This window comes from Limulus polyphemus, unplaced genomic scaffold (genome assembly GCF_000517525.1).
Source record: "Limulus polyphemus unplaced genomic scaffold, Limulus_polyphemus-2.1.2 Scaffold4239, whole genome shotgun sequence".
NCBI lineage: Eukaryota > Metazoa > Arthropoda > Merostomata > Xiphosura > Limulidae > Limulus > Limulus polyphemus.
In genome coordinates, this window is record NW_013669849.1 from 17,968 (window position 1) to 43,529 (window position 25,562).

The 25,562-nt window shown below is 34.0% G+C and overlaps 1 protein-coding gene across 1 annotated transcript in view; it reads left to right on the forward strand.

The window, feature by feature from the left end:
• The window catches only part of LOC106470826, a 73,056-nt gene that overhangs the window by 15,254 nt on the left and 32,240 nt on the right, over window positions 1–25,562 (forward strand). The window contains exons 2-5 of the mRNA XM_022399465.1: window positions 8,916–9,286; window positions 12,899–12,979; window positions 15,706–15,851; window positions 18,430–18,610. Coding sequence (XP_022255173.1) covers window positions 8,966–9,286; window positions 12,899–12,979; window positions 15,706–15,851; window positions 18,430–18,610 — 729 coding nt within the window. The 5' untranslated portion in view covers window positions 8,916–8,965. The remainder of the gene's footprint in view (window positions 1–8,915; window positions 9,287–12,898; window positions 12,980–15,705; window positions 15,852–18,429; window positions 18,611–25,562) is intronic.

Consider the following 25,562-nt stretch of genomic DNA (forward strand, 5'->3'; position numbering starts at 1 on the left):
CAAAAACAAACAAACAAACCAGAATGTAACTTTATTAGCTCAATATTTCGCCATTACAGCTTCGTCAGGAGCTGTTGATATACCACAAGTTCACTAATCTATTTAAATCTAAAACTATAATCATATTTCGCCAGCATGAAAAAGTTGTTAACACCATGACAATTGTGGTTTAGAGACTTGCTGGTTATTGACGATGCTACGTGTTTTGAGTCTATATATACATTGTTGGTTGTATAAATCCGTGGAACTTGTGTGGTTTATTAATTTATCAAAATATGTTTTTTCTTAATTTATTTATGTTTATTTGTGTAGAATTAAGCACAAAGCTACACAATGGGCTATCTGTGCTCTGCCCACCACGAGTATCGAAACCCGGTTTCTAGCGTTGTAAGTCCGCAGACATGCCGCTGTGCCACTGGGGGGCATTTATTTATTTATGAAACCGATATTTAGACTTCGAGTGCCATTATTACAAACTGGATTTTGTTTTGTTTTGTTATTTTTATCACGAGAAAAGTAAGAAATACACATACAACAGATAATGTATACGATTCTGGAGAACATTTTAATTCTTAAAGTTTGTTGTTCTGTGTTCAATAATTCATTAGGTCTATTTTTTAACATTTTGACTAACACATTTTTACTTTTCTTGTTGGTAAACATTACAAAAGCGTGTTTTTTTGTATGCTTTTTTTTATCGCTTAGGTGCAACATTAATAACGTGTCTGTTATGCTTCAAGATACGCCTGAAATGATACGGTTTGTCAGTCAACCTAATAAATATTAAAATGTATTTTATAAAACTTAAACATCGACAAAGTTTTCTAAACAACCTTGGAATTTCAAACTAGTTTTCCCAGATTATCATTAACAACAACGAAAAAAAAAAATCATTGTGAAATAAGAATGTTGCCCTAACGGCGTTGGTGGCATTTCTACGGTGTTTTGAGTGCGTATTGTGTACAGTGATATCATGCACGCGTGAATGAATTCAGTCTTGAGGTTTCCGAAGCTGGTTAAATCACGCATAAAGTTGAAATCCGTGTTTTATCTTGTCACCTATTGTTCTAATAGGTTCGATTGCTGGGCGGGTTCGTTCGGCTTATTCAGTAAAAATGAGAGTGCAAATTCTACTCTACTTTATAATAACGAAAACGTTTTATTTCTTCGACTACAAGTTTACAAATTCCACAGTTTTACGAACCCAACCTAACATTCCCTGAGGGTTATATCTGACCAAGCATAATAATTTCACTTAAATTCGGGCCCGGCATGGCCAGGTGATTAGGACGCTTGACTCACAATCTGAGGGTCGCGGGTTCGAATTCCCGTCCCACCAAAATGCTCGCCCATTCAGCCGCGGGGGCATTATAATGTGACGGTCAGTCGCACTATTCGTTGGTAAAAGAGTATCCCAAGAGTTGTCGATGGGTGGTGATGACTAGTTGCTTTCTCCCTGGTCTTTCACTGCTAAATTAGGGACGGCTAAAGCAGAGAGCCTTCGTGTAATTTTGTGCGAAATTCAAAAACAAACAAACCGCTCAATTTTCTACTCTTGTACTTATGAAACTCCTGTTTTTTCGTTGTTGTTAAGCAAAAAGAATATTTTTTTTTTTTCCTTGTAGTTTAAGCACAAAGCTACACAATGGGTTATCTGTGTTCTGCCCACCACGGGTATTGAAACCCGAAAAGCTACATAATGGCTTGTCTGTACTGTGCCAACCACGAGTATCGAAACCTGGTTTTTAGCAGTGTGATCCCTCAGACTTACTGGGACTATACTTTTAATATCACTTTCTTTGTCGAAACACAAATTCATTATTCACAGCATTGAACGGAAATAGGTTTTGACCTCACGCGATGAGTGGATGGCCTAACGTCTGGATTTTTCTCCGAAGCTTTAGTACATTTTGAGTCAAATATAAAAGCGAGTGAGGGTATACTAGATGATTACTGATTTGTGAGTTTGTTACAGTGTATTACGTATTTTTGAGTATATTAGTAAGTAACGATTTATTATTGATTGAATGTTATCTCACATGGAGTAAATCCAATGTCCATTTTGTACACATTCATAGCAGTGTTTTATTGTTGTTTTTCGGTATGTGCTTATCATGATTACTTTATCAGCCTAGTAAACATCATTACAAATATAACTTGTGGTATCATATATTTTATTATCACATTCTTTGTAATAAAAAAAAAGTTCTAGAAATTCTCAGTGTAGTCGTTGGCCAAAGGGCGGTGATATCAGTTTGTTTGTTTGTTTCTAGCTTTGTAAGTCCACAGACATGCCGCTGTGACACTGGGGGCGGTGATATCAGTCCAGTAGGGGAATAAGTAAAGTAAATTGTAGAGTGCATACACTCATGCCAAGTATCTCACACAAGGTTGTGATTTTATAATGTTAAATATCATTGACGATAAAAAAAAAAAAACATTGAATTTTGATTTATTCCTGGAATAAGTCACATTGCAAAGCGCTTTTTAAATTGCAGCAACAAATGGTTAAAATCACCTGTAACAACTGTAGAGTGCGCGTAAACTTTGCAGAACAACGTAGAGTATTGACCGTCACATATAACGCCCCCACGGCTGAAAGGGCGAGCAAATTTATATAAGTGTAAAGCGTCTTACATTACAAATAGCTTTATATGAATGTGAAATTATAATGTTATTGAAAACGTCACAAGTACTACTTGAAACATTAATATGTTAAAATATAATTCTTGAAGTTTCTACAAAGTAAGTTACTCATATCGTGAGATGGCAAAAGAAGCTTCAGAACCGGAAAATAATGTTTTCATTAAAAAAAGATATTCACATTTCAGGTAAGTTGACATAGTATCACAAGCAGTGTTTTTAACACTGACTGGTTTGATATTTAATTTCGGATATTTGAGTTTTGAAATACATCGTGTGATGGCTGATGTTCTTTTGTTAAAACAAATACTACACTATGCTCTAGGAATGCATAACACAACCCTAAAAATGAAAACAATTATTCAGTGATGTTGAAAAACTTGCGCAAGAGGAATTCATAAAATTCAGTTCCAGGCCGTAGGCTATACAGAAAGTAGGCCTACCGTATTCACGAAATCTTGCTTCTTACGTGCAATCCGACCTTACCCAAAGTTACAACCCTAAAAGGGCCCCAAACTGACGATTATCGTTTATGTTACTTGTGTATTGTTGTCACGTGGACTTTTATTACTTATGTTGTTTTTATGGGGGTCCTCCTCACCTGTATTGGTAAAACAATCGAACAACTTTCGAAACGTTCTTTGTCAACTATATGTCAATATAATTATTTTATACTTTATTATCTGTCTCTTTTAGTGACTTGTATATTTTAATCTTCATTTCACCAGTCGCATCATTCGTTTTCTCAGGCTGCTACGTCTGTTTGTGTGGCACAGCGGTATGTCTGCGGACTTACAACGCTAGAATCCGGGTTTCGATACCCGTGGTGGGCAGAGCACAGATAGCCCATTGTGTAGCTTTGTGCTTAATTACAAACAAACAAACTGTTTGTGTGGATTAATTACGTGCTGTAATGCGTCGCTGTGGTGTATTTATCCCTGATACTTTTGTATAAAGATAAATACAATAACATAAATATTTTGATAAATAATATTTTTATAAGAATAGTCATCTCATGGATACATGTCTGTTGCAAGAACCACTTTTATTATTTAAAATAAGCCCCCCAGTGGCACAGCGGTATGTCTGCGGACTTAAAACGCTAGAAACCGAGTTTCGATATCCGTGGTGGGCAGAGCATAGATAGCCCTTTGTGTAGCTTTGTGCTTAACTTCAAAAACAAAAAACAAAAACATTTAAAATAAATGTAAATATTTACACGAAGAAAGCTTTCTTTGACCTATTAGTATTCGTGAATATGGGGCCGTACAATGAATGCATGGTATTTAGGTTAACGTTTTTACTTTTGTCTGAAACTTATCAGTCAGGTATCAGATAATTATGGTTTCACGTGTTTATAACTTTTGTGTGCTAAATAAAATGCAACTTCAGTTTTTACACATGTTATTAGGAACAGAGTGAAAGAAGAAATTGTGTGAACTACAAAACAAAAAACAAACAAATAAATTGAAAGCTGTAGTCGAAGTAATGTAAACTTAAATGTGTCACATTGCTCTACCTTCGCTTTTCCTCCTTATTCTCGACATAATATTTGATTTTGAAGAGAATAAATATTTCTTTTAGATGTCCCCTAAAACAAAGTGACTGTTAACGTGAAGCATTTAATAAAGAAAAATTAAATATTCACTTTTAACCACTGGTGGTTAGTAAAAAAGTGAATACAGCCTAATTCAAACCCTTGTTAGACAAGAGTTTTTCTCTCTGTGTATGCCGACTTATAACTAGTGAACAGCTGGATCGATTGACACCAAACCCTGAATGTACCCTTACTGATCCCTGAGGAGTGACATAGGGGGTTAGTTGCTCGGATATGCCCTAACTATGTCACCCCCACACCAGAGAGAGACTGTCATCTCCATGCGTTGAACGTTACATCAGCTGGTGTTTTTATTACTATTATTATAACAAAACGGAGTGTGAATTGAACAGCTAGCAAAGGGCTTGGCTTTCATGCGCACTTAAATATTTTTTGTCTTGTACCGCTGACAGTAATATTTTTACCTAGTTATCGATTACGAAAACACTTTTTTGAAGTTGGATCTTAATTTTTGTCGCTTTCAAGTAAACACGTGGTCTAAACTGGGACTATTAAACGACCCAGGAATGACCAACACGACCTTTTAACTAATTTACTAAATCGTTTAAAACAATTCTTACTTCGCAGCAATTAGTAAATAGACGCAGAAGCGTTTGTTAGTCATCTGATCAGGTTTATATTATTAAGGTGACACATACACCTACCGGATGTGTACTCGCAATGTTTTTTAATATTTTGTTCATTTATGAAGATAATTAAAATAGGCAGTGTGACAGGAAAAAGGTGGATATAGCAGATAGCCCAATGTGGGGCTTTGTTCTAAAACAAACAACCACTCAACTAATAGGAAAAAAAATACGTTCTTTTCTAGTGCAAATATTTATAAATTCGGTAATAGATAGATGGGGAAATTTATATGAATTTATGAAAGATATTCTGAAGTATAATTTGTTTTGTATAATAATTAAACCTCATGGTATTCAGTGCTATACAGCATTCTATTTACATTCAACCTGGGATGAGTACCACACGTGTGCGTATCATCGCTAAATGTCAACGAAATCTTTTTGAATTTCAGATTTATTGTTCGACATCTTATGGTAGCACGTACGCATTGATAGTAAACCTATGCTGTGTGATAACTACGTAAGAAAGTACGATGTATTCTCGTCATATCAGCCGTGTCCCCCTGGTGGCTCAACTGTAAGTAAGCTGCAGGGCTTATAACTTGGAATTCCATCCCCGCGGCGGAGACAGCATAGATAGACCGTTGTTCAGCTTTGCGTTAAAACAGCAACGAACGTATCATTTATAGGTTTACGTCTACATGTAATCACTATGAATGAATAATCTTTTCTTTACCATGATTATCTTAGTATTGTTGAACAGTACATATAACTTTCAGTTCCATCTCTGTAGTTGCATGTCGACTTTGAAAATAAAACTGTTTATTTGTGTTTGAAATAAATTCAGCCTTACTTCACTCATTTTTTGTAGAACAGTTTTTATTTTTAAAGGCAAAGCTTTTTGTTGAGCTGCACACGTTAGTTAGAAAAAGAGTGAAAGTTTAGAAAGTACACCCAGGTAGACAGCATACATGATTTGATGTAGAATTTTGGGTGCAAGGTATTCTGATTAGACTTACCATACCACTAACTCTGATTACAAAAACTGGTAATAACAAACCAGTGTCCCCCGATAGGACAGTAGTAAGTTCATGAACTTCTACCACACAACTCCGGGGTTTGATCCCTGAGGTGGACAAAGCAGATAGCTCATTGTGGCTTTGCTCTAAAACAAACAAATCGGCCTGTTGTTCAGGGAACCAAGAAAAAGTCAGGGTGTTCTTATGTCAGGTTAAGACAAGTTACTGGTATTATAGTTTACATAAGTCATGGAAATGTACCCTAGGTTTATTTTTTTATGGAGGTCGGCCCTAATAACATGAAATGTGAGACAGCTCTCTGTACTACATAACTGGTGTAAATCTAGTCATTTCAAAGGAGGAATAGAACAATTTGAAATTCCTTTTTATATGGTGTAATTATTTTATCTTCATTAAACAGAGACCTCTGTGAATTAAATTTGTTAATATTTTCTTTAAAATTTCCTTTGTGGTAAAAATAAAAAACAAAGCAAATAAAACTGAAGTCTGATCTTTCATTTAAGCATATTTCTCTAAGTAGACAGATTTTGGGGAATATTACCCCTCTTCTTCATTATTAACTCTGAGACTGGCTGAAAAGAAACCCATTTCCCAAATCATTTTAAAGCAGTGAATTGTATAGAATCTTTTATACTCCCTGTTAAATGCATCAATCTTAAAATATTTCAAAAAAGTGTTGCTTTATTCTTGTTATTTTAGTCCTAGCTGGATAGTAGAGTAAAAAGTAGCAGTAGTTAAAAAAAAACATTAAAAAGTCAGCTCAAGCTCTTTGTTGAACCATGAGTGGTTTGATTTGTGCCAACTAACTTTATAAGATGTCATATCTCACAAAAATGATCCATTTTTGCTTATACTGGATGACTGATCAGCCAGAGACTGCAATTATGACGTATGTAATCTCTTATTAGTCCAACTCTATAGGTGACAGAACATATCCCAGTGAGTGTTTATGACTGTTGCATTTGGGTGATTAATGTGAAGTTTTGTTCATCTACACAGTTTAACCCTGTAGTTAAGCTTTGGATTTTTGAAGCTGACCACCTGGATTCAAATCTGTGTGATACCACAAAATATTCCCCTCACTTTAAGCTGCGAGTGCATTATAAGTGTGACAGTCAATCCCTTAGTATGCATAACGGGTGGTTAGGTGCTCTTGACTAGTTGCTTTCCCTCTGATCAGTAGTTCAAAATTAGGGACAGTGGCAGATAGTCTCAGCAGCTCTGTGCTCTTTTCATTTGAAATGTTGATTTTTTCTCCTAGTTTAGACAGCATCAGATGTAAAAGTCATCTTTTGTAGTTCAACACAGTTGTTTTTGTATCATGTACTTCATAATGCTTTGCCTTAATAAATATTTATATATAGAAATAGATACTCACATCCAAATGAAAGTAAAGTGTATAGCAATATGTCAACCACACTATATATCTAATATTCAGTGCTTACAAGTTCTTTCACCCCAAGTTGCAACAAGTCCTCAATGAGGTCAAGAACCAAGCAGTCTGAGTTTATTAACTTGACTGTATATCTAATAAATGGGCTGTCCTTCATGGTTACTAGCTCAATGCTAACAGATAATATGGGCCTGTGGGTGTGTCAGTTCATTGTAAATATGATTTATTACAAGGCTGTCAGTTTTAATTAAAACAAGCAAATGCAATTGTAAAATTTTACTAGGCACAAGAAGAAAAACCTGTAAACCTCCATGAAAACTTGTAGTTGTTGTAATAAAGTCCTAGCAGCAATGAATTCAAATTCTTCAATTATACAGTTGGGAATGACTCCTATTTTTGATATTGCTTTTATGATGTTATTGTAGAAACTTAGCCTATAATGAAAAAAATAAACATGGTTGTTTTATGTGGAAGGAAAACCATGTGAAAAAGGGAAATCAGATTGTGTGATAATAGGATTTGTTCAAACTAAGTTTTACCAGCAAAGAATTCTCAGTGTTTTAAGTATGTATCATCATGATTCAGCACTGTTTTGTGCCAGTATATTAGAACACAAAAAAGCCCTTCCAGTTAGCCAATGTGAACATGTGAATCAAATCTCCAGAAAATCCTAAGCCTATTTTCATATCTACACTTTTATCAACATGTTGATATCCTGGCTATGGTGATGTACCTATAAATGGAAAATGTTCTCGTGCTTTTCTAAATTATTTTTGACAGGAAATTTCAACAATTTGCTAACAGAAATTAAACTAATAAGCTTATATTATTATGGTATATAAGTTTCATTATAAGTTGTTATCAGTCTTATTTTAATGTAACATCACACAAAACACTAATAAATATAGTCTGGTTATTTTCCAGACCCAGTCTTAACTTGTTCTTTTTATTTTTAAAAAAATGGGTATCACTTTGGCAGTCTTCTAACAAAGCCTGTCTACTCCCACCGAACTCTTTATCAAACTTTGTCATGTGTCAGAATAAGTATAATCAGGACCATGAGCATAATTTTCAAGAAATTTCTCATGCTTTTCATAAAATAGTTTGCCCTTCAACTATATCAGTTGATCCCTCTGTAATGTGAATGCTGTTTCAGTTAAGAAACTTATAAATAAGCTAAAAGGTGACTTCAAATGAAGGTTTTAATGCTGTACTACAACCTGCATAAAAGTTGTTTCATCATCTTAAATTTTGCATTATTACAGGGAAGCTTATAAAAACTCAAACTACTACACTTATACCATTTTAGATATTTAAGAAATCTTCTAGAGAAATTAGATGAATCAAAACACAAGAAAACCAGTAAACCAAGTGCTTTCAGAAGGTAGACTTTCCTTATTCATGAGGTATTGATAGCATTCTAATATAGAAGGTAAACAATAAAAACGGTTCAAATAGTGTACGGAGAAGATTTAATTTTTGTAATTTGTCACTTATATGTATCAGACTTTACCTTTATTTTAAGTCATTTGTTCTTTGAAATGTAAGTAAAAATTTAAATTTACTTTTGTACAATGATATTTTTACAACACTATTTTATAGATTCTTATAAGGAACTACAGTATTATATATTCATTTTTTTTGTTTTTTATCAGGGGCACAATACTAAAGGACTGTATGGATGAAAACACATCACTTGTGAAAGATGCCTGGAACTTGTAGAAATTCAGCTACATTGAATAAAAATTATGAGGAAAGTGTTTCATCAGCTAATAATGGCACTCGTGAAACATCCAAACCAACTTTGGATATTGATCCTGTAAACAATCATAATGGTTGCCATTCTCGAGATGACTCTTTTGAAAGTTTAGACAGTAGTGGAAGCTCTGGTAGTCATTCCCGTCAACTATCTGGTGACAGTACAGGAGGCATTGGTTTGAAAAAAACTCTTCCACAGGGTGCTTCTACACCTGCTATTAACCCTTTGCAGTTTGTTAAAGTAAAACCGTGTTCACTATCTCAAAAGGTAATCACTTAATTTTAGTATTAAAAGGTAGAATGTAAAATAACATTATAAAATATGTTATCTAATCTGTGTGAATTTTTCACATGAATTTATTACATATTTTATTCATAGTTTATAGCATTATAAAATATGTTATCTAATCTGTGTGAATTTTTCACATGAATTTATTACATATTTTATTCATAGTTTATAGCATTATAACAGCATACTACTGTATATGAAGTTTGTATTTTTTTCTATTACTATTTGTATTTTGACAATCAGGACAGAGAGTTATCTAGTTGGCCCTCGAGTCCTGGAAACTCAGTTGTTTAAATCAATTGTCTTGGAACATTAATGTGGGCTTAATGGGTAGTAAATCAAACCAAGTGTATTTACACTTGGTGTAATGGCTTTCAGTTGTTAGAGTAGTGATTAGGAGAGAGAGTTGTCTGCTTGACCCTTATGTTGTGGAAGCTCAGTTGTTACAATAATCTGTTGTGGAACATTAATGTGGGCTGAATGGGTAGTAAATCAACCCAGGTGTATTTACACTTGGTGTAATGGCTTTCAGCTGTTAGAGTAGTGATTAGGAGAGAGAGTTGTCTGCTTGACCCTTATGTTGTGGAAGCTCAGTTGTTACGATCATCTGTTGTGGAACATTAATGTGGGCTGAGTGGATAGTAAATCAAACTATATCAGTTCACATGCTTGGTGTAATGAATTCCTTGTTGTCAGTAATAAAGAGGATAAAGAATTGTCTGCTTGGTCTTGGAAGCTCAGTTATGAAAGTCATTTGATATAGAGCAATAATATGAATTGGGGGTATGAGGTTCAACACCAGGTCAGGGCTGTCAAGTCAGAATTATTTCAGTTGAATTACCGTGACTGAGTCTTATGTAGATTAGTCTCCATACTAACTATTAAAATGTGGTTAGCGGAAGTGATGTTTGGTTTGTGTAACCCAGTCTTGTGAAGGACTGTCATGAAAATAATAATATGGACTGTATTTTATGTATTTGGTAAAGAACTTATCTTTGAAGTGGACATGTCTAAATACACAGAGGTAACAAAATATTCAAAGGGATTGCATTTCTTAGGCCTTGGCAGAATGTTTTGGACAGAAGCCTCTGTACTCTTTGATTCAACAGGATAATACTAATTGCCACAAAGCACACATACACTGATGCCTGGTTACAAAGTGAAAATACTTGCATCTTGGAATGCCCTCTCAATCTTCAGATCTTAACTCTTAAAAGATATATTTGGAGTAGTTTGGAGAGGTTGATTTGAAAGATTTGACCACTGCTCTCCAGTCCTCTTCAATTTTTGAAACTTCAAAGGAGATAAATTATACTATGAACATGTTGGGATGTGGTATTTCTTAGTGAAGAGTCACATGCAATTTAGTTCACAACCACAATGGTGGATGCAATATTCTGTAGTGAAGAGTTACATGCAGGTCTGAGTCTCTGTTTAGCAATGGAAATCAACAGTTTTAAAATGATAATCTTACTTCTCTGTACACAGTAGCTATTTCTTGCCTGCCTGCCTTTGAGATTTTTTGCATGCCACTAACTTTGACTATTTCCTACCTAAGATGCTACCACCTTCTCTTCTCAGGGATCTGTCTTGATGGCTGGAGCTTGCCAGTACTACCCTTATCATCCCACTACTGCCATCCAAATTTCCATCTCTTTCTCCTCAAAGTGTTCTCCTTAAGCAACAGGGAGGGACTTAATCCCCATTCCTGTTTGTAAGGTGAGTAACTCATACAACAGGACACATACCAAACTTACAGTTTGATCATTGCCCTAGCCACGCTACACCTCATGTCCTACTGACCTTTTGTGTGCAAGTGCTCAATTAGTCATGTCTTTTTCTGCCTGTCTCTGCAACACATTGGCTCATTTTGCCTTAATCTGTTCATATTTCTGTCGAAGCAAAGAGTATACCCTGCATGAGAAGGATGGAGTCTCCCACAAGCATTATCCCTCCAGTAAACCCCTACTATAGGGTGTCACACTCCATGAGTTTTCCCCTTCAGTTGCCTTTTCCAAAGGGAGTTCATCTAGAGATTTGTAATTGCACTGTACTCTCCACCACATTAATATGGGATTCTGTGGTATGTAGAGAGAGGTAAGAATATCGTTTTAGCAATTAACATTTTCCTTACCTAAAAATATATTTCCAATAGATACTTACCTTTCTGCACACCCTTCCTCCCTGCTACTGGTGTAGACATTGTTCTTGCCTCTTCTAAAAATGATGTTAATTTCAAATGCATGTGCTTATAGGGATCTATTTTGCATGGAGGATGTGTCACCCTCCTTTTGGTGAAGGACTTTTCTTGCATGGTGGTTATATCATGCACTAGTGCAGTTCCTGTTATAACACGTCTAAGGTGAGAGATAACTCAAGGCTAATGGCATGCACAAAATCTCTAAGACAGATGCTTGAGGAATACCTGCTGTGTACAGAGAAGTAATGATCTATTGGAAATATATTTTCAGGTAAGGAAAATGTTAAGTTTGTGGCTACCATTGGTCAAATCATCAACTGCTCCACCAACCATAGTACAAAGACCACCAACCAATCATGTCACATCCATCTAAGTCCTCCTAGGTATCATATAAACCCCTGCAATACCTGTACAAGCTGACCTGAAGACAAAAGATGGAAGTCTTTCAAGACATTGTCCTTTTCCATCTTTGTAAATTAGTCCTCTAAGACTTTCTTCACAAGTGTCGCTCTGAACTAGGTTGTTTCTGCCCATTTCACCTTTGTTTGTTCATCATGAATACTCTGTCTAAATCGTCTATAAAAGAATTCAATAAATAAAAATTGGTTTTGGAACTGGAAAATATGGCAGTTAAGTTTTTGTGCTATGTTATAGCAAATTAATCATGTGTTCCTGCACAGGTGTAACATGTTACTTAATGCTTTTCTCAAATGGAATAGCATACCATTTCTGTTTTACTATCATGGGATAATCTGTCTATAAAAGAATTCAATAAATAAAAATTGGTTTTGGAACTGGAAAATATGGCAGTTAAGTTTTTGTGCTATGTTATAGCAAATTAATCATGTGTTCCTGCACAGGTGTAACATGTTACTTAATGCTTTTCTCAAATGGAATAGCATACCATTTCTGTTTTACTATCATGGGATAATCTGTAGAATAGCAATAAAACTATATGTTCAAAGTCTAACTTCGCTATGACAACTTAGGAAGCATAATATATTGATTTATTATGGGGGGAACATATTACATGTTTTGACAGAATATGGGTACATATTAGCATAATGTGCTTCCTTACACAACTAAGTTTGCTATATTTCTACTTCTTAAGGAGTTGCTTTATTCCACAAAAATTTATTATTATTTATAGAGAAAACAGGAAGAGAATAGGTACAAAAACTAAGCCTGAGTGAACTTTTGAGAAAATAAAAAATGATAATTACTTGTATTCTTGCCAAGTTATTTGTTCTTATTTTGAAAAGTTTTACATTTTTGGAAGGTTTTTATTTATGCTACTTTATTTTAATTCCAAGCTAACTATAGATGAAAGTACATATTTTTATGCCCCTGTTTGTTTATTTCCACTGTTATAATGTTTACACATCTTATAGGCTCAAGAACAAATACAATTAGCAAAGGAAACAAAAATAGCAAAAGAAAAAGTAAAAGATGAAGAAGAAGAATGGCAGGGTGTAAGTATAATATTGGCATTAAAAGCATTTTTATTATTTTTCACTTGCTTTATAATGTTTAGTAAGTTCAATATTCAGTATTTAATTTATATTTTGTTGATGTAAAAATGTTATCATAAGGTCGTATTTTTAATATTTTGTTTGTAAGTAATGTTCAGTCTTTTAATTTCGTTTAAAGCTGCTCATTGAAAGTCTGATAAGAGGGAACACAGCTAGTCATCACCACCAAGTTTTCAGCTACCTGTTACTACCAAATAGTGGGATTGATTGTCATATTATAACACCCGTATGTTTGGTGACAAAATTCAAACCACGACCCATAGGTTGCAAATCGAGAATTCTAACCACTAGGCCATGCCAAGCCAAACTAACTATCGAGTGGGCAGTCAATAGGTTTGTTTGTTTCATTGCAAAGCTACACAATAGGCTATTGGTACTTTGTCCACCACAGATAATCAAGCCTCTGATTTCAGTGTCTTAAACTTATTGTTGACCCACCGGGGTGGGGGGGGGACTAACATAACAGTTAATTTTACCCAGCTTCATTAGATTGTACATTTTCATTTTAACTTAATTTGAAGAATGATACTTAAGTGTCAAAATATAAAGATTTGTTTCATATATTTATTATAAAGAGAGAAACGTAATTAAGCCTACAGACTTACAATAGGCTGAGCCATAAAGACAGCATTCTAAATATGTAGCTGATACATTCGTACTTGACGTGTGAGCTCGACATTCTTTAAAACAAGACAACATGGTGTCAAAGACTTTATTAGTGAAAGTGCATGAAATGTTTCTTCAAATACTGTGTAATATGTCACACAGTTCCATAGCTTTCTTGCCTCTTGACCTTTTAATCCTTTTAAGTAGATCCACATTTTTTTATAATGTTCAGATCTGAATGAACTCTGGTCAGGCTAAGACAGAAGCTACTATGTTCCAACATCCTGTTTTATCTTCTGGTTGGTGTTTTATCATGGAGGTCATATGCTGAGAATCATTATTCTTACAGAAATACAAATCCCTGGTCAGTTAGGCATGTTCCTAATTAGTATGTTGCCATAGTTTATTAGGATCCATCTGTACCTCTGTGTTGTTAATGTCATCAATTTTTAGTAACTTCTAACTCCACCAAATGAGATGCCACCCTAAAGTTGTATAGCTTCACCCCAGTGCTTTTTTGTAGCTGTTCTACTTTGGAATTTGTACTTCCCCATTTCCTTTTCTTTTTTAATATTTCCACCACTGGTTATTGTTAAACAATTCAAACTTGGACTCATTGATAGCCACCACCAGGTGTCAACCCTGATCATCTAACTATTTCATTTACACTACCCTCTTCAACCTTTTCTTTTGGTTACCTCCACACAGCAAAGATTTCCTTATAACATCATATTCATTGCAGTTGCATTGAGACTAATTCTTAACCTGCCAGACAGGTGTATTTTTTTCAATCCTATATGTGTATCTCTCCGAGTTTGTTTACAAGATAACATGAAAAGTTTCGTGGAATTTTGACCAAGTTTGGCTAAAAGGTTGAAAATCTGCTTGGACCGGTTGATTAACTTTTGGTCAGTTAGATCTACATTTTATAGATTGAGGAATTGTCTAGTTTATGTTTTAAGATGATTACTGCAAAACATGGAAACATTTTGAGCTAAGAGTTGCACTGTGTGATTGCTTTTATAGTTTCATGCTATCCTCGATGTGACTGAGACACCCATATACTTGTAGCTAGATCATTGGCCTTATCTCTATTGAAATGTCTTCTGTCTTGCAGGAAGTGTATCCCAAGATGCTTGAGATCGGTGGTGGAAAGTTTGAACTTTTTTAACTGAGTTGGTTTACTACAACAATACCAGTTGCTTAAAGTTGCAAAATGTCTTGCATACAGTACCCTCTATTATTTGCAGTTTGACTTCGGTCTATCACAAGAAATAACCATTACCATGTACAAAAGTATCCACTACACACTTGTTACAAGGTATTTCCTTCCTTGGGGTCATGCCTTCTTCAATATACATACTGAGGAAGTGATATTGATGGCTATGTTTGTATATTCAGTAAGCTGATTGGTTGGATAGCAACCAGTCACGGAGTACCACATCAACAAAGCTGTTCCACTATATTGTTAGCAAGTTCATGGGGTGGTTATCATATATATCATACACTCTATATGGTCAGTGCTGTTGTTTTTGTGTAAATTTCAAATCTACTTCCACTACTATAAGTCTCAAGAATTAACAATAAAAAGTGTACTATAGTTATCTTAACATTTATGATTACAAGACTATCTAGAATAAACGATCCAGAAGATTGGTGTATATACAAAAATCAGTAATGGAACTAGTTTGAATATAAATGCATCCAAATAATGGCTATACAAATGATGATCTGTAAAGAAAGTGTTATATATTTTGCTTTTAACCATAACAGGATTACTGTGCATAGTGGAAACTTTCTGATATAATTTATTTGTTGTTACACCAAAGACAGTGTCATAAATTCATACAAAAAATTTCATTTAAATTGTTTTGTGTAACTTTAGTAATTAGAAAATATTTGAGCCTTTTTTTTTTCACATATTTAAAATTATGAGATAGCATAAACATTCTCAGAAAACTGAACAAATAAATAAAAAAATTTTAAATGCTAAAAATAGCTTCTAATAGTTTAGTAGTTCTGATCATAAGTTTATAATTTGTTTTACTACTTACGTATAGAACTTAGACAGTTGGAGGTCTCGTAGAAAAAAGGTCTCTGAGAAGGTAATAAAGAGAGTTGAAGAAATTCGACAAATTGAACTTGATGAGCAGTTGAGACATCAACCAAACAAAACAAAAACCTTCTCCAGGATGATGGAAGAACGGTACGTTCTAGAAATTGAGTCTTGCACAAATAAAATATGATAAAACTTCATTCATGTGAAGAATAATGTTTTTCTTCACCTTGCTAATGCTTATTTATCCTTGCAAGACAGTTTTTATAATATGCTATGTTATGAAATGAATATACAAGGGTTGTCCAAAAAGTGTGGTCTCACCTAAAAAAAATATTAGAATTTATGTTTTTTTCTTATAAATATTAAGTTTGAACCTATTTATGAGTAATCAACATGTAATGTATAACTTAACAAGCTTATTTTGAGTGTTGTGGATTTTTAATGGAAAGAAGATTGAACTTCATGTTATGATCAAATATTTTGTTAAAACGAAAATGACATTGGAAGAAGTCCACCAGGAGTGCTCCAGCATATTCGACAGTTTGAAAGTGGTGTGCCGAGTTAAAGTGCAGTAGACAAAAATGTGAAGATGATCTGAGGTCAGGTTGGCCCTTGACACTGATCACAAAAGAAATTGTAGACAAAGTTCATGATTTGGTTATACGTGATGGAAGAATTGCCATTAGGAAGTTAGTAGAGGAAGTGGAAATCGATACAAGTACTATAGCAAGAATTTTGAGTGATAGTTTGAGCATGAGTAAAGTGCCAAATGGGTTCCAAAACTGTCATCTGAGCCAAAATGGATTTGAGTTGTTATAAGCCAACACCTATTTCAAAGGTTTCAATAGGTTCATAACTGTGGATAAAACATGGGTTCACCACTTCGACCCAGAGACAAAAATGCAAATTTAGCATTACAGTCACCCAAGTCCACCCACCTCAAAATAGTTTAAGTCAAAACCCTCTACTGATAAATTCATGGAATCAATTTTTTGGGATGCCAAAGGCCTTTTACTAGTTGATTATTTGGAAAGGGGTCAAACTGTTACAGGAGATTACTATGCATCCTTAATGAACAACTTCAGCAAGAAATCAACGAAAAGAAAAAAGGATTGTTCAAAAAAAGGTGTGATCTTTCATCAGGACAGTGCCTCGGCTCACAAATTGTGTGTTACTTTGAACAGTATCCATGATACTGGCTTCTAATTACTCACGCACCTCCCTTTCTTACTGGACTTAGCCACAAGTGACATTTTTCTCTTCCCTAACCTTAAAATTTTTCTGAAAGGTCGAAGATTTCAGAGTGATGATGATCTCATACATACCATCCACTTTTGGATTGAGGACTAAGAAGAAAAGTTCTTTCAAAAGGGCATAAAGGCCTTAGAGCACCATTGGTGCTAGTGTTAGACACAGGAGAAGATTATGTTGAAAAATATATCATAGTTGAACCTCTGTATTTTCTTTATAGGTTGGGCCACAAACTTTTCTGACACCCATCATTTATTGTACATAGTGTTGTATTTATTTAGTAATTTCAGAATAATTCTCCAAATGAAGTAAGAAATTTAACGTTTTCAAACTGGTAAAGCAGTTTGTTTTTTACTCTGAAGCTCACCACAGATCTCAGTTCCCAAGCATTCATAGTTACATATTACCAGTTTTGAATACATTACGATTTAAATGTTTTCCAAAACTCGAGAAGTGTGTCATGTTAAAACATGAAATACTAATATCCTGTCAGGGTTTTAAATATGAGTGGGCTAAGGATTCTTCTACGATAGGTGTCTATGACTTCTTGGCAATAAATTCGAACAATAAATGGACAGCATACAATCCACTTGTTTTAAAAATATGAGTGGGCTAAGGATTCTTCTACGGTAGGTGTCTGTGACTTCTTTGCAATAAATTCGAACAATAAATGGACAGCATACAATCCACTTGTTTTAAAACAAGTCATATGTATGTACAAAAATTCTTTACAGTATAGGATATCACAGTTGTATTATTATAATTATTTTCCTTACCTCTATTAAACTATGAAACTCACTTCAGAATATCGCCTATTATGGCTAGTCACTCACATGCCGGCTAACTTCACAGTTTCTAATTATTTTCTGACTGAACTTCACTTGACTTTGCTTTTTCTCTACTTGACTCGCTTGGTCACCTCTGTTTATTCGTTGTTCACTAAGACCTCGAACTTTTTATAAACTATGCAAGCGACGCTATATTGTAACAATACTTACTTAAGGTAATGAGAAAAATACCGAAGCTTCGAGAAATTTGGCATCAATAATACTACAACAATTAAACCACACACATACAACAAACAACTCTTACAGAGTTATGCAACTAAATTTGTCACAACCAACACTTTTAAAACAATCTTCAACACTTGTGTCATGAAAAGTAAACAGTCATTAAATATTAAGTCACAAAATAAACTAAATAATAACACTTACACTAAACAGTCTCATATATCCAACATATTTGTTCTCAGCTCGTAAGAAATACCATCATGTCTTCATTAGTCTCCCTCTTGAGTCTGGTTTTATAGAGATTCAGTAATTAAATGTAGATGAATCCTTGTTTATCAGAAGAAAATGTAAATCATGGAATAACAAGATAAAATGTGTCATGAAGTAATGCTTTAAAATGTTCTGTTTCATTGAAAATAAAAGTTTAATAACGAACAATGCTCCTGAATGTATTGTATTTATAGGTCACTAAAACGAAAGCCTTTGAACTTGCCTATTTACTCAGACCAAGAAGTAGGATACTTAGGTCAGCTTGACTCAAATGAAGAAAGGCAACAAGATGCGATACAATTTGGCTCTAATAATGAAAACAATGCAAAAGACCAGAGTTGGAAGACTGAAGCTTTTCATGAAATACGTAATGAGGTAAGTATACAAAATAAAACTTTGCAACATAAGTAACTATGAACAACTATACTTTTTACAAAACAAAACAATGTTTTAAAAAATTGGTTCTTTTTTCATTGGAATGAATTTTACAAATAGTAGGTTTGTGAAATCCCATAGTTGGGCTAGAGCAAAATTGGTAAATTTCATGTCATCGAACAGTTTTTTTTTTTTATTTTACATTTGTGAAAACATCATTGATAATATCTTAATATTTCTAGTATTACTCTATCATTCATAATATATGTTGCTCTTTTTTTTGTTTTTAAACTAAAATTGTGTAATTATTCAGATCCTTAAACTTTGTAAGTATTACATTATTTGTGCATCAGGTTGTAAGTATTCCATTATTGGTATACCAGGTTGTAAGTATTCCATTATTGGTATATCAGGTTGTAAGTATTACATTATTTGTGTATCAGGTTGTAAGTATTAATACTTACAACCTGGTATATTAATAATATAATACTTACAACCTGATATAATAATAATGGAATACTTATAACCTGAAATACCAATAATGGAATACTTACAACCTGATATACCAATAATGGAATACTTACAAACTGATATACCAATAATGGAATACTTACAACCTGGTATATTAATAATATAATACTTACAACCTGATATAATAATAATGGAATACTTATAACCTGAAATACCAATAATGGAATACTTACAACCTGATATACCAATAATGGAATACTTACAAACTGATATACCAATAATGGACATTATTTGTGTATCAGGTTGTAAGTATTCCATTATTGGTATATCAGGTTGTAAGTATTACATTATTGGTATATCAGGTTGTAAGTATTTCATTATTAGCATATCACATTATAAGTATTACATTTTCTGTCAAGATACCTTACTTCCACTCACATACATAGCTATTCTCATTCAGTGCTGCCCCCTATTTGCAAAAATATTTCTGCATGCCACAACCCTTTCACTCCCACACACCCCTCAATTCACATGTTTTAACTCATTCTCGCATGCAAGTTATCATGTGACACACCTCCACCAATAATAGTGCCACATACCCATGTAACTCGTGACTCCCTCTATGCCATTCTACCTAACTATCACTTCTCGTTTGGCAGTGCTCACGTTCAGGTATTTAGTTTGTGCTCTCTTCAAGTGTTTTTTTTTTGGATCTTTGTATCCATTTCTCTCAACAAGTTTACTATTTGTTATACAGTAGTGATATTTATAACTTATTCCATAGTGGAATTATTTTATATTTCGACCCAGTTATGGAACTTAATATTTCCTTAAAAAATGTTTGAACTATTTATTTATTTCTGCCAACACACTTATGTTGGGTTATTCCTTTTGAATTATGAATTTCAAATTCTAAGTTTCCACTTTAGAGGTTATATCTTCCATCAGAGCATTTACACAGGCTTCAGGTGGCGGTCCTCGACTGGGGAATTATCGGCTTTACTTTGTTGGGAGATCGATCATCCAATGAGCTGACCTTTGTCGGGCCTCGACTCAAGTATTGGGGCCCACACATATTGAACTACGGTCTGCTGACTTTGGAAAGATAAAAAGTTATACTGTTATGGTTTTTGAATAATTTTACTGTTAATATTATTATCTGTAGTTATTTGGGTTCAATAACATAAATTTAGTTAGATTGGTCAATACTATAGTCAAGTTCAGGTTTGAAATTAAAACCTAGTTGTATCTTTTGTCCTATAATGTTAGATTAGGCTTAACATGAATCTTTGTTATTTTAGGATTACCTGTAATTCATCTTACTGGTATATCATAAATTAGGTTAACTATTGTTTTTGCTTCATTACATCTCATATGCATGTTATTTTCAATACACACTTACTTAATTGTACAATATAACATTTATTTCATTTTCCTTATTATCTGTCTTTTATACTTCTTAGTATTAACTTTGTTTATGTGGACCCCGAGAGCCAGGGTCCGCACAGACTTCTTCTCCTGATATTGTACATACTTATTGTTAGGTCAGGGTTTTTAAATTAGAGCTTAGTAATATATTTTTTTCTGCACAGTTCAATTAGGCTTATCAGGTGTCTGTTATTTTCGATTTACTTGTGGTTCATCTTATGGGTAAATCAATAATTAAGTTAAAAATCTTGTGTTTTTTTTTTTCAACAAAAAACACTTACTTACTTAAATGTACATTATATCAACTATTTAATTTTTGTAATTCTTTATAATTTATACTTCTTACAATTAATTTACCTTGTATGGACCCCTTGGGGCTGCCCTACCTTCTCCCGATATTGCTCACCTTCCTCCTAGAACTGCTGAACCTGTTTGGGATGACCGAGATTTTCTCAGTTTTCTTCCACCTGATTATGGCTTGCCCTCTACTGCAGAATCTGATAGGCCTACCTCAGCCTTTTTTAAACATGTTTCACAGTATCATTTCCCCCTCCTTCTCCAAACATTGTTTCATGATAAGCATTTTTTATCTCTCTTTTGGGAGAGGGTACTTACATGCAGACTTTGGTTCATTTTGCCTTATCTTACCATCAGGTAAGTATTCCATTATTAGTATATCAGGTTGTAAGTATTACATTATTAGTATAGCAGGTTGTAAGTATTCCATTCTTAGTATAGCAGGTTGTAAGTATTCCATTATTAGTATAGCAGGTTGTAAGTATTCCATTATTAGTATAGCAGGTTGTAGGTATTCCATTATGAGCATATCAAGTTGTAAGTATTCCATTATTAGTATATCAGGTTGTAAGAATTACATTGTTGTTATATGAGGTTGTAAGTTACCTAGAACTTCAATGCAGGCTAGCACATTAACTATGAGGAAAGAGTTCTATGCATCTGAATTTTATGGATTGACCGCTGCTTTTCAAAGACTTAAGTTTGACACATTGGATCATGTAGTGCCTTGAGCTTGTAAAGTGAGGTTAAACACAACATAAAGGTATCATGTAGGGTGTTAGATCATAATACATGCAATTATTGTTCCCTCTGGATGTACAACAACTGGGAAACTGTTCCAAGCATGACCATGTTGTCCCTTATTGTCCACTATGGATGGACAACTTGAAGAATGTTTTGGATGTGAACATTTCATCTCAAACCAAGTGGTTCGATAGCATCATAGTGCAAGTGTAGGTCTCTAACACAACTTACAACATGTATAATAATTTCCCTAAAAATACTTCTATAACTTTGGAGATACTGTGACACTGTGTAAAATGATGCTTCTTCTCTATTGATTGAATGTTATGAGGAAGAACTGTATATATTACCACACACATGTCCAGCAGATGTTTGAGACAGATTACTTCTAGAATCTGCTGTGGCCAGTCCAAAGCCTTAAGTTTAATCCAGTTTAGCTGTTTTGAGACATTTTGCTATATAATGTGAAGGGGATAAAATCTCAGTAAACTTAAAACTGCATTGCAAGAGAAGTGATAGTCTAGCCATTTCACCAGATGTGTGGCTAGTGTAACAGACTTTCTCTATTAGGATGGCAAAACTACATTTTTCTTGTTAAGTTGTGCTGTCCCAATAATTTTGGTAATGTGTGCACTACATACAGCTCATCAAGACTGTTTAGAAAAGTTTGTCATCTAACTACATAATACTTCTCTTAAAAGATAGCAATAAATAAGAGCCATTATAATGTATAGTCATCTTAGGTTAACACTTTTCTGTAAAGGATTTATATCTATAAAATTAGGGTGTGTACTTTCTTAGTATGTAAACTGAGAGCCATTACAAAGTTCCAGAAGAAAAGTATATTGTACTTCGCAGGATGATCTGATTCTCACCCACAGTAAAATATTTTTATTTTTTCAGATATATTTTCTAAAACACACAAAACAACTAAGCTTAGTGTTCAGTTTTATGTTTTCAAAATATGTTATTTAAATCTAAAATGTTTCTCTTTTTTTTTGAAGATATAATGGATTTATTACATGATATGAAATTATGTCTTTACAACTTGCGAGTTTCTTTATTCAGTGAAACAGTATTAGTGAATCCCAAAATGCCTTGTCATATTATGTGTGGGTGTATGTTGGGTGGTTATTGAATTAAGCTTAGAATAATTTTAATTACATAAAAGAAGGTCTAGAAACTATACTTTCTGCATGGTACTAAAAGATAAGTGAATATTTCACATGTAAAAAGCTTTAATTTAAGTAAATAAACTAATAAAAAGGGCCATTATTTAATTACAATGATAAGATAAGATTTTATTTAATGCCATTTCTTGAAGTATTATTATACATGTTCACATAATGTTATAAAGGAAGATTGCATATTCCTGAAACAATTTACCATTTGTTGGTAGTATCATTAGTACAAAAATAAGTGAACTGTGAACATCAAAGGTTGTCCCTCACTGTACACTTTATAAAAAATTAAATTATAAGGATATATTGACTTTCTGCATTCTAGATTTTAGATACTTAAACTGTTGTTGAAGAATTCTTTTTAGTGCTTTGTAAGCAGCATAAGGTTAGAGTTTCTTCCATACAGATCCAAGTCATTGTTCCTTTTAATGCTTTACGGGTAGTATAGGGTTAGAGTTTCATCTTTAAGACTGCTAACAATTGTTCCTTTTAATGCTTTACGGGTAGTATAGAGTTAGAGTTTCATCTTTAAGACTGCTAACCACGGTTCCATTTAATGCTTTACAGGTAGTAGAAGGTTAGAGTTTCGTCTTTAAGACTGCTAACCACGGTTCCTTTTAGTGCTTTACAGGTAGTAGAAGGTTAGAGTTTCGTCTTTAAGACTGCTAACCACGGTTCCTTTTAGTGCTTTACAGGTAGTAGAAGGTTAGAGTTTCGTCTTTAAGACTGCTAACCACAGTTCCTTTTAACACTTTACAGGTAGTAGAAGGTTAGAGTTTTGTCTTTAAGACTGCTAACCATTGTTCCTTTTAATGCTTTACAGGTAGTAGAAGGTTAGAGTTTCGTCTTTAAGACTGCTAACCACAGTTCCTTTTAACACTTTACAAGTAGTAGAAGGTTAGAGTTTCGTCTTTAAGAAAGAAAAAAATGTCGTACTGTCTGAAAATACTCTGAGTTTTATTAAGATATAGATGAAAGACTGGTACTGATTCTGCTGAACAAGTGAGGGACAAGCCAACAACATGTGTTTATTATTTTAGACTGACCACAGCTTTTATGTTCTTTACATATCATTTTAAACTACCATCCACAATGTTTCTTTTGGTTAAAACACTGAATATTTTCCATGTTCTTCTGCCACCATTGAAGATACTTTGCACTGTAAGACCACAATATGAAATTTGGATGATAATACTGATTTCAATTGCATCGTTTAAGAATAACGTTCCACGTCCTGTGTTACCCATGTAGCTGCTGCTTCCATCACCAATCATGATCAGTCTTATGGTTTTGGTTACTTACTGTTATTTGACATCAAAATTTCCATTATACCAAATTTTTATGAATGATGGTGAGATCAGTCTTAGACCACACACCTTGAAAACTTTGTATTCACCCTCCTAATACACGAACATCAGGTACCAAGATGGTGTTTAAGCAGACTAAAGACACAGAAGTTCATTGGAGCTTCATCAGGGACTTGACAAGTATGTGGTGGAGTTTGAGTACAATGATTCTGATATTTTCACTGAGTTTACTGATGAAAACACTGATTTTTTGATGTGGCTAAAAGCTTGTAAACTTTTGTCACCTTCAAATCCTTCTGTATTAACTACATAATGTTGCCAGGAAATATGCCCAGGTTCTTTGTTATGGTTTTGTGGGTTGGAGGGTTGTCTTTCTTAACCATAATCTTTATTATGCAGATGAGTATGCTGTTTTTTATTGGGTTGGAGTTTTGTTTCAAAACTAATTGTTAAACACATTTTTCTACTTCTGTAGGGAACAGTGAAGGCTGCCTTCAGAGTGCTGTGTTTTTGACTCTGCATCATTTAACATTCTTGCAGTATAAGTATTCCTCTTTAGAAAAGCACTGTATTTTATACCCCTCTAGTCGTAAATCTACCCGTGGGAGCACTGTATTTTATACCCCTCTAGCCTTAAGTCTACCCGTGGCAGCACTGTATTTTATACCCCTCTAGCCTTAAGTCTACCCATGGCAGCACTGTATTTTATACCCCTCTAGTCTTAAGTCTACTCATGGCAGCACTGTATTTTATACCCCTCTAGCCTTAAGTCTACCCGTGGCAGCACTGTATTTTATACCCCTCTAGCCTTAAGTCTACCTGTGGCAGCACTGTATTTTATACCCCTCTAGCCTTAAGTCTACCCGTGGCAGCACTGTATTTTATACCCCTCTAGCCTTAAGTCTACCCGTGGCAGCACTGTATTTTATACCCCTCTAGCCTTAAGTCTACCTGTGGCAGCACTGTATTTTCTAATGAATATTTGCCAAATATGTTGGTGCTTAATATGGCACCATATTTCACCTCTGTGTCAACATGCCACTGTATTAACTTAGTCAGATTGTTCAAATGCATGATTAATCCTCTGTTGTGTGAAGCTATGAGTAATATTTTCTAATCGACTTTTAACATTTAATTGTTTTCCATTTACAATAATATGACCAGTCATTAATTCTGTATGTCATACTTAAAGATAATTTGGGTATTTTATGGATGAAAAGTATAGACTACAATAAAATATGTAAATTGGAGAATTATAACAATTTGTTTCTTTTATTTCCTTCAACGTAAACAAACAATTAAATGTTAAACACAAACTTCACCCAATTGTAAGAAGTCAAGCAATAAGCATCAGTCTTTGATTAAAGTATAGTATTTTGAATCCATTTAGTGCCATGAATAATGCTTGAAATAAAGCAGTAAACTTTGATAGGGTTTTCAGTTCTTTTTATTTCAAGGTGTGCAAATAATGTTATGACATTACTTCTAATTCATTATTCAGTATTATGTAGCATATAAGTTACT